This window comes from Galeopterus variegatus, unplaced genomic scaffold (assembly GCF_000696425.1).
Source record: "Galeopterus variegatus unplaced genomic scaffold, G_variegatus-3.0.2 Scaffold176, whole genome shotgun sequence".
NCBI lineage: Eukaryota > Metazoa > Chordata > Mammalia > Dermoptera > Cynocephalidae > Galeopterus > Galeopterus variegatus.
Window position 1 is genome coordinate 138,379 of NW_007726287.1, and position 11,165 is coordinate 149,543.

Sequence of the window (11,165 nt, forward strand, 5' to 3'; positions counted from 1 at the left end):
AAAGAAATCTGAAAAAGTAAAAGTTTACTCCCAACCCCTTACCTGCCTTGAAAACACCAAAAACACCCTTCAAAATGCAGTTGAATGCTTACACTAAAGAATTATTCAGTTTTTCTGAGGGTCAGATTTAACTGGGAATCCTGTACTTTATTTGGCTAACCTTATCAAGGGGCCTAAGGAGGAGAAAAGAACCAGAATGGAATGTACTGGGGTTGGGGAGGTTGTTCTGGGAATAGAGCAGCTGCTATGAGTAAGAAATTGGGTATACAGATATGTAAAGAAAAATTTAGGACTTACTGCTTTGTGTTGTTCAATGTAATTGACCCTTTGCCACCTCCTCAAAAAAACTTAAAAGGTCTACATTACTCTAACAACAGCAAATGTAGACAGGAGACTACTTTGAGAAGTCTTCCCTTATCCATGCATCAATAAATATTTCCTCCTGTGGTGCCTTGGGACTTAGTACATTAGCACTCTGAACTGTGTCTGTAACCTCGAAGGGGCAGAGGTTAAGAAAGCGTTTCCTCTAATACTGCCAGCATCTAGAACAGTGGCTGACACAAATATCCCCTCAACACGAAATCTAAAAGCAACATCTAAGTCAACAGATCAATTAACCGTACTCTATTATTCAGCCTGGTAAAAACAAAGGAGCAACTTGAAGTTTGGAAAGGCATAAAACTGAAACATATACTTACTGTTTCAAAAGTATTCAATACCACCAAAGGGAAAAAAACGTTAATATAATCTTCACAATCTTGAAATCTGACAGGCACAGGTCTTGAGACAGACTGACAAAGACTTGCCGGGGACCCACGCTGATCAAAGTTCAGAAACATCTCATATTTCCATTTTAAGACTTCTTTAACGAAGGTGTCACAGATAGACTGTGATGAAAAGACAGTATTTACTGAAGCTGCTGCAAAAGCCCTGCTTTCACCAAATGGAAGCGTGTAACCTTGCCGGATAGAATTATTTGGAGTCTGAGAACGAAGAACATTGCACAAACTCTTCACTTCACCCACTGGTTTCTGAGATACCAGGGAAGCTGGCTGTGGTACTTTCAAAATAGGCTGCACCCCATTTGACTTATTTCTTAGAGCTGGTGGAAGTGCTGAACTATCTTCCAAAGACTTGGAAAGATTAGCAATTCGTGAAGTACTACTTGAGCTAAAAATCTTAGCAGTGGAACGTCTCAAAGGTTTAGATGTAGAAAGTGGCAAGCCAGGTTTACGAAACACATCTTCCTCGGCTGCTTTAGCTTCCGAGTGTCTTGAGCAGTATTCGCCCTGGTTTCTCAGGGTTTCAACACAACCTTTCTGCTTACACTTTGTGCCACTCACAGATTCCAACTGAGGCCGACTTACGGAATCTTCTTCCACCTGAACTGTATCTTTTCCATGAACTATGTCAATGAACCTTTCTGCTTACACTTTGTGCCACTCACAGATTCCAACCGAGGCCGACTTACGGAATCTTCTTCCACCTGAACTGTATCTTTTCCATGAACTATGTCAATGAATTCATCATTATCATTTACCATTTGTGAACATAAATCCATATCTTCAGGATCATTTTGTGTTAAAAATAAACTATCATCCTCTGCATCACTGTTGGACTCAGGCTCTCCCTCTTTCAAAGCTGCCACCTGCACCTGATGTACTGTTTGATCTCCTCCACCTAAAGGGTCCTTTGAAGTAGAGACAATTCGTTCATTCGTTGGTATTCCTCCATCTAACACTGTAGAATCACACTGGTTTAAAAGACAAGCATCATCAGTGACCTGACAAATGTATTTTGCTATTAAGGTTTCTGGTTCAGAAGGCATGCATTTTATTAATCGTTCTCCATTACTGTTGGCAAGTATCTCAGTTTCTCCTTTATAATTATGATCTGTCCTATCAGATTCTAGTAGAGTCTCTTCTAGTATAATTATGTCAGAATTCTGTGCTGTCTGTGGTGGCCCTACTCTTGTAGCACCTGTACCTTCACAATCAAAAAGTCCTTGTCTATTTTGTGACTTGGATTTCATCTGCCTTTGCAACTGAAGCTCTCGACTTGTTAGTAGTTTATTATTTTTGACAGAGAGTTTCTGAGGAGAAATTAATTTAGTTTTTTTTGGGGTATCAACTACTCCAACAGTTTTGCCATGATGACGTAATTGAACTATACACTCTAAAGATCGCTGGGACAATTCAAATGCCTTACGAGGAGCCTTTTTCAGACCAAGCTTCTCAGCTGTTGAAGTTGGTTCAGGGCACTGGCGAAATTTCTTTGGTGGCACTATAGCAGGAGTTGTCCTACAACTTATGTAACTTGAACTTTTATTCTGTCCTTTTTTGGTATCTGAATGTGTTTTCTTAGGAGTTTTAGAAAGCTGGACCTTCCTAATGGGTTTTGAGTAAGTACGAAGCTTTGGAGATTTCTTTGTTGAAACTGCAGTGGCTCTCTGAACACTTGAACTGGGAGTTGCAGTCTGTATGTCTACACTTTTAAGATCATTTTCAGTAAGCTCTCTCTCATTAAGAATATCAGACTGGTCCTCATTTCTGACAGAAGATGAAGGCCTTAGAGGATCTTTAGCAATAAGTTTTTCAAATCGTTTTCTTTTAGATTTTTTTACTTCAATTTCACAAAATTCATCAACGGAACTACTACTACTCCATGGTTCTGCATATTCTTCAACACCCTCTGCTACTTCTTTAATAACCTCTTCAGGTACATAATCTGTATCATAACCCAAATCATTTGTGCTATCGGCGATATGAGTCAAATACGAATTTTTTTCATCCTCTTGAAGTAAATTGTCTAGTTTATGATCATGCCAAACTGAAAACACTTCAGATGAACTTTCAAACTCAAAAAACTGAGAATCAGATTCCTCAAACTGCGAAAGAGACTTTGTCATTTCTTCCTTTATTAGTTTCTCTTCTACATTAGTATTAACTATTGAAGCATGCTGCTCTGGACATTCTTTCTCAGTGCATGTTTTGTCCCATTTCATGTGTTTCTCAAACCCTAGAATTCTTTCATCACTATCATCATCATCATCAGAATCTGAAATAACGATAATCTGTCCATGGCAGCTGTCTCCAACCTTATTTTGGTTTGCTATAAAACATCTTTCATCATCATCTACTTTTCTTTGTAGTTGGGATGAGCTTTTTTGAGTTGAATCTGATGGAAACTTAATAACACTGGCTTGAGCTATTAAAGATAATTTGTGGAGGTCTCTGTCTACCTGAGAATCTGTTAAGATGTCATACTTCGGGCTGATGCCAGCAGCCTGCTCACTTACCAAGTTAGAAGAAACTGGATCAGTACTCTTGTTCATTTCCTTATCTCTTAATTCAAGAAGAGTCACAGGATCTTTAAAGGGAGTTTTCTTCACTAGAGTATTGGTCATTTCTGTAAATGAGACCAAATCTTGATCATCAACATGACATTCCTGTATTTGACAACTGCTTTCATGGGAAGAGAAAGTATCTAACTCTTCATTCTTTAATTGTTTCTTTTTCACCAATAAACTGTTTTGAGATTTTTGTTCTTCATTTTTATTATCATTCAGAATACCATTACGGTCTAAAGACAGATTTTCTATGGAGCCGTCCCCTTTCTGAACTCCTGTATCTTTCCTTGAACAGAAACTCCCAATGTTAGACACAGTCAGATCTTCTTCTAAACTGATAGCGTTACTGACCAAAGTACTTTTCCTGTGTTGCTTCTTTATCACATGTGATAGCTTTGCACAAATTGTATCTTTCTGCGCCTTAGTTTTCAGTTTTGAAGTTTTACCAAGAGCATCGTCCTTTAAAGAGAAATCCTCGGTTGATGTGGACAATTTTTCCAGAGAATCAGTGCTACAATCAGTCAACAAATGTGTTGATACTATTACTCCTCTGTCACATCCCCTTCCTGGACCCTTTCTTGAAGTACAATTCTGTGGTGTATATGAGGAGTTCTCTTTAACAGACTTCTTCTGTGTATTTATTTTAATTTGATCTTGAGCTCTTTCAGTAAAAAGGCTTTTACTACTCTGCTTAAAGCATGACTCAGCTGAGGAATGATCTTCTGGTTTCAATTCCCTTATATAATTGTGCTTCTCATCCTCTTCTTCTAGAGTGTTGCTTGCTTTCATCAATATACTCCGTTGCACTTGATATGTGTCAGCTTTGATCGGATCTTTAGAAAATGTTGGGCTGGAATTTTCCGGACAATGCATTCCTTTTTTAAACTTCTTACCTATTTGTTCACTTTCCCCTTTATTATAAGATGCAGGAGGAGTTTTACATGCAGGAGTCAGATCCATAAAAGTGCTACACTGAGGTACTTTGAATTTTATGTTTCTAATAATTTGCTTTAAACAAGTTTGTAACTCATGGGTTTCCTGACTAGTCAACTGCCAACCTAGAGATAAATTTCCTCGAAGGAATAAGTTAAGCTTATCCCAGAATCGCTTACAAAGAGTTTGCTGCCCAAGCTGATAACCTTCTTTAAGGAGACTTCTAATCAACTGCACACAAGCAAGTTGTACAGAGTTAGATTGCACTGGATGCAACGACAGTGATGATATAATTGCTGTTCCTTTGGAGCAATTTCCTGATTTCTCAGAACTCCGTGCAAATGCAGTGGTAGGAAGCTTGGCACATTTTACAACAGCTTCTACCCATTGCTGAGAACTAACCCACAGCAAATGCAAACATTTTTTATTTCTATGCAATTCAATCACTGACACCAAAATCAAAAGGAAAAATTCAGTGACTTTGTCACACACAGCATCTGTTTGGTTGAGAACATCTTTGACTTCAGAATGCAGATGATGAATAACTTCTACTATATAAGCCACACCCAAATCCTTAAGATCCATGAGGGACTGAACAAAAGGTATGAACCACAGAAATGTGCTGTTATGAACACGCATGTCTTGACCAATATCTGACTGAAGTACACTGGCTAATGTTTCCATTTCTTCATACATGTTAGGACAATAATCTGGACAAATGGCTGATCTCCACCCTGAATCCTAAAATGAAAGAAATACTGACATGAGATAAATAAGCAGCATTTAAGACAGGTTTAACACCCAAGTTGTAAGAAATAAAACATACTTCTCAACTTTCCTATTTTTGTTTACTATATATTAGTTTTAATATATATAACCCCCAAGAAATTGAAAACAAGTTGAATTTTGAGGTTAAAGTTTCATGAAAAGGCAAATTTACACCACTTTCATGTACTCTGGCCTTCTTTCCATTAGCTGGTTCTGATTTCTAGTCGTGTCACATACCCTCCCCTACTTAGTCAACTATCAAACTAGAGGTTAAACTTTCCATCTTCCCTAAATGCAATTACAAATTAATTTTCCAAAGTGTGCACAATGTAGTTAGAAATCCATTTTTCCCCATGCATAGTACATCTGTTCAATCTGAAAGCCTTTATGTAGCAGTTGGTTCAAAATAGCTAACATATCATAAAATCAGTAATTCAACTACTTATGTCTATACAATATAGAGGCAATATAAAATCATCTGAATTTTCAAAGTATTTTATACCTTTTTGGTTTTTTCAGGATTATAATTGTATACAATCTGGCTGCAAGTCACCATATCATCCAAATATGACACTGGTTCTGACTTGGTCCTTAAATATTAAGAATAGATAGAAATTACTAAAAAGAAGAAAAAAATGAAAAACAAAAAAACAAGACAAAAATAACCTTCTTGTTAAGTCAGTTGCAACAGACTTCCTTACAGAGATTACTCTTAAATCCTGACATTAACTGAACTAACCTTACAGAGCTGTTCCGTATATTCTGGATCTCTCTGTTATAGCTCACATTGTTGATAATGGTTTGAAATGCCTCAACAGGATCAATAAGTTGACCCCAGACCTTAGATCCAAGGCGATCCAGAATCACCATGAAGCAATGTAATGCTGGCCAGAAAGGATCCATACTATCATCTGAAATACAATGAAGCAACTGCAGAATTACAAAATAATTAGAAAAATATACTAAAATCTATTGAGAAGTAAGCATTCTTTATCTGGTTAGCAACAAAAATGAAAGCAAAGCAGCATGTAACAAAGTAAAGTGCCACTGATATTTGGAGAAACAGGTTTTAAAAACTGCCAAATTTTCAAAAAAAATTTTAAGCAATACTATGACACCTCTGTAAAAAGAAAGTTTAGTGGGAAACAAGCTGTTTAATGAGCAACAAAACCGTCTAGGTAAACACAACCTTCTCACCCTGTTTGCCACACTTACTCAGTTCCTCAACCCCTCCTAGAACTCTATAGTCCTATCATCCAATAAATAACAGAAAAGTTTTAGAAGGGAAAAAAGGAAAGAGAAACTTAGTATTTACAGATCTAAATAAGGGCCATGATAAAAGAAATTATGCTTCAGCATGATCCTATGTTTTGTGTGCCAGGCAGCTAGTGTAAAGGACTGAATCCCTTAGCTAATAGGTAAGCAAAGATACACACCTTTCATCCATTCATATCTCAACATGGCTTTGTTATCTACTTTCTATCCAATTTGAAGGAATTCCTCTTAGTCATAAGCTCTCTAGCCCTTTCCCTCCTTCTCCTTTATCAGACATGCAGTGGCAAGGTACTGTCCTACTCAAAGACCTCCAATAGCTCCTTAATGTGTTCCAAGAAAATTCAAAGTCCTCAGTTAAGCACTTACAAGATCTTGCTCTAGTATTTCTTTCCAGCTTTATTTTTCTTTTTTTTTTTTTAAAAAAAAGATGACCGGTAAGGGGATCTTAACCCTCGACTTGGTGTTCTTTTTCTTTTTTTTTTTTTTAAAAAAAAGATGACCGGTAAGGGGATCTTAACCCTTGACTTGGTGTTGTCAGCACCACGCTCACCCAGTGAGCTAACCGGCCATCCCTATATGGGATCCGATCCCGCGGCCTTGGTGTTATCAGCACCACACTCTCCCGAGTGAGCCACGGGCCAGCCCAACCAGCTTTATTTTTCATACTACAATAATCATACACTATCTTCAGCAAAAACAGATCACTGGCTTTTTCCCAAATAAGCACCAGAATGCCTTTACTATTATAACACCACCTGTCAAAATCTTATCTATCCATTCTTAAAAGTCTGGCTTAGATGTTTCTTCCTGCATTAAACATCCCCCCGCCATTTAATCTTCTGCAGTATCCTTCTGAGGCAAGTGCTCTAACTCACTCAAGTTACTGTTGTTTAGTCACCCTAGAAGCTGAACCTGCTCCTTTACTTCCCTTAAACCTCTCAGATTCTTTTTTATCACAGTCATTGTGTAAACCTTCATCATATATTTTTGTATGTTTCACTGCAGCTGAAACAATGCCTTATATTTAATAAGCTCTCAAGTAAGGAAGAAAGTAGTTTGGTGAAGACAATTATGAAAGGTTTCTTAAAGAGGACTCACATTTTGAAGAAGAGGGAGGTGAATTAACAGAAAAACAATTATATGTGCAGTTAGGCACAGGGAAAGAAAAGAACAATTCATACAGTAAATGCTATCAAATGAATTAGTAATAGTCTTAAACAGGAATATTCTAGCAAGAAAATATATGCCATCAAAAAAAGAATGACATTAATACATTCCTTTTAGAATCTCACACAAGTAAGTTTATATCCACAGTAAAGTTGCCTGAAGAAAAGTGAATGAGGGAGAAAAATTATATTCATTATGTTTTCATATGCTTCATCTTTACTGATTCATTCCTGAATAAAGAAGGTAAGATCAGAAACATTTAAGTACAGATCCTCCATAATTAGCTTGATACAACTATCAGCAAAAGAAGGTCTGGGTCTAATAAACATAACTACAAGTTTAGGCCTCACTTTCTAGACTACCTAGAGCAGCACTGTCCAAGAGAATTTTCTGTGATGATGGAAATGTTCTGTATTTGCACTGTTTGATACAGTAGCCACCAGGCACATGTGGCTATTGAGCCTTGAAATATGGCTAGGGAGACTGAAAAACTGAACTTTTAAATAAACTTAAATAACCACATGTGGCAGGCAGTTGCCATGTCGAACCTTAGAAAATCATGGAGAAGTGAAGAGGCAGGCAAAGGGAGACCATGGGACAAGGAGGCTTTCCCCACGTTGTTGTTAGAAATGGGTCTCCCAGAGGTTCTCATTCTACCACTAACTTTTTCAGCATGAAAAAGTAGGTTAACTTCCCTGGGCTTCATTCAGTCCCTTATTCTATAAAAGTAAGGTACTGAATTAATTAAACTCTAAAGGTTCTTTCCGATTTGAAAGTCTGAATCTGTGACCTAAACATAAAAAGTTAACTCTTCTCTTCTACACACCCCGCCTCCCAATTCTTGCAGTTAAGAGTGCACCATCATCACAGTACTCAAAAACATTTAGCAAATAAGGTTTATTACCATTTGATTGTCTCTCCATGGTGTGAAGTATTGATTGCATAAAATCATTTTGTTTGTCTGATCCCAACAACAGTGAATCCATGGCTTGCTCCTCAAGAATGGTCAGCAACATACAAATACCTGTAAGATCATTTGCAGTTTTCTTGAAATAACACTATTCTAATGACTTCTCTGGCTTAGTTGACAAAAGAAAAACAAGGCAGGAAGATGAAGCAAAACAGTATCCAGTTCCTCAAAAATTTATATATAACTGCTGCCAAGTACTAGAATTGATTTAAGTGTAAAAGGGGAAAATGGCACTAGCTTGGTAGGAACACAATTTCTAAGATGACTACCACATAACATATATTTTGTCACTCTAAAATGCCTTCAATTTTAAGATATACTCTATTTAATATGCCACTAAGAAAGAAAAGAAATCACTGCCAATTATGACATGTGACCTTAAGACGTGGATCAATGAAATAGGGTAGAATGATTTTGAGTCAGTATAGAACTTATAAATAATGCTAATCTCTCTCTCTACCGAGAAATATTTTACACATTGGAAGAAAAGAATTAATGATAAAACCCTATTAAAGTCAACTACTATACTAATATTTTGTTAATCTGGCATTGTTTTAAACAAAAGACTCATAATGCACATCTTATACAGAAGGTTTCTAGGATAAATAACATCTAATAATAAGATATGTGCTGGTTGAACCAATTTAATGACAGAACAAGAACTAGGAATTATGAAATCCTATATTTAGCAATTTTGATCTCATCGCCAAAAGACATCACTTCCTTTTCAGGACACTCATTAGAACTACAGAAGATACTAATTATATCAGTGTAGGAAAAATACTCACCTAACCAATAGTTTTTGTAGTTGGTAGTATCATACATGTGTGAAGGCAGAAGAATCAATTTACCCTTCTCAAGGACAGAAGAAGTATAAATGTCTGGACTTTCTAAAAGCCCCAGTTCAATGACTTTAAAAAGGCAAGTTAAAACCTCCTGTAAGTCATAATAATCATCTCTGTCCACTTTTCCCAAGTTTCTTGCAGTCAGGATAGCCCAACGCCGAACCTAAATGCATAACATGTTTATTACTTCATTCAACAATCAATGGTCTACATACAGCAATAACATGGATAAGCAAATAGGATTCTCTACAGATTTTAAAAAACACATTAAGAGATACTAATTAACACAACGTAGGGACCTTATTTGATCCTGATTTGAACTGACCCTAATAAACCGTTTGAGACAATCATTTCCATTCATTTCAGCACTGACTGGAAATATGGTATTAAGGAATTATTATTTTAGATGTGATAGTATTATTGTTTTGTTTTGTTAAAAGGTTGTTATCTTTTAGAAACACATATTGAAATATGTTATGGATGAAATGCTCTGATACCTAAGATTTGCTCTAAACTAATCCAAAGGGGAGTAGAAGGTTAACAATGCATTGATAATTGATAAAGCTAACTGATGGATATACGGGGGTTTCATTATACTATTCTCCCTACTTTTGTATGTTTGTAATTTTCCATAATAGAATATTTTAAAAAAGGAAAGAAAACATAAAGAGGAATCTCAAAAGAAATGAAAGGCCACTTCTACATGGCAGTATAAGCATAGGGACGTTATTTAAAATTCCTTGGGGGCTACAAATTAAATTTAGTGAGGGCAACCAGCCTTAAAAAAAGCTAAACAGAACAGAAAAATATCAGAGTGCATTCTTCATAGTAAAAGTAATGTTTTCTAAATGTTTTACATTATACGAGGATACTTCAAAAAGTTCATGGAAAAATAGAAAAGATAACACAAATCTTTCCACAAACTTTTTGAAGTACCTTCATATATGCATACCTATGTGTGCACTCCATGAAAATATGTTTTACTATAGGTTATAATCAAAAAAGTTTGAAAAACATAAACCAAATGAATAAAAGCATGAGCTCTATGCCAACATAACTGATGAATTATAAACTATTAGAAAAAACACAGGAAGCCATGAGTGTATACTAATAATAAATTGACAAATAACCAGAAAAGGAAAAGGCTCTTGATTGCAATACAGTGTCAAGTGCTGCCTGCTTAATGTGGAGAGAGTACTGGAGTTGGAAAATTACAAATTTGTAGTCACAGAAAAGCTGGTTCAGGCAAGAAGCATCAGTGAATGCTAAATTTAGAAGAAAATTTTGACGAGAAGCAGGATATTACATGGTCTTAAAGTATCTAAAAAATATATAAATTATACAGTGGAGAAAGTAGACAACATCTTGTCTAGATAACATTAACATCACCAAGAGCAAAGAACATGAAGTGACTCTTATGTATGACATCCTGAGGAGGACATAACATCACTTACATAGTGCTCCAGTTGGGAATGTTTAACTTGAACCTATCCACAAGGAAATAACAGACAAACTCAAAACAAGGAGCACTCCATTTTTCAAAGAGGCAGAAGGAGAGGGCCGGCCCGGTGGCACACTGCTACAGTGCGCTGCTTGGGAGCGTGGCAGCGCTCCCGCCGAGGGTTCGGATCCCACATACAGACCGGCTGCTCACGGGCTGAGCGAGGTGCGGGCGCAACACCGAGAGTTGCGATCCGTTGCCGGTCACGAAAAAAGACAAAAAGGGGAAAAAAAAAAAAGGGGCAGGGGGAGAAATGACTGTATTTTTTAAAAAAGAAGTTGTCGTAAAAGACAAAAAACTTCCAGATTAAAGTGACATGACAACTAAATGCAAGACCTTTTATCAACAATAATAAGA

The 11,165-nt window shown here is 36.6% G+C and overlaps 1 protein-coding gene across 1 annotated transcript in view; it reads right to left on the reverse strand.

The window, feature by feature from the left end:
* The window catches only part of SETX (senataxin), a 78,879-nt gene that overhangs the window by 51,087 nt on the left and 16,627 nt on the right, over nucleotides 1–11,165 (reverse strand). Inside the window, exons 5-10 of the mRNA XM_008563619.1 lie at nucleotides 9,251–9,470; nucleotides 8,397–8,516; nucleotides 5,790–5,961; nucleotides 5,553–5,640; nucleotides 1,487–5,023; nucleotides 699–1,382 (exon numbers count right to left, since the gene is read on the reverse strand). Of these exons, the coding sequence (XP_008561841.1) occupies nucleotides 699–1,382; nucleotides 1,487–5,023; nucleotides 5,553–5,640; nucleotides 5,790–5,961; nucleotides 8,397–8,516; nucleotides 9,251–9,470 (4,821 nt within the window). The remainder of the gene's footprint in view (nucleotides 1–698; nucleotides 1,383–1,486; nucleotides 5,024–5,552; nucleotides 5,641–5,789; nucleotides 5,962–8,396; nucleotides 8,517–9,250; nucleotides 9,471–11,165) is intronic.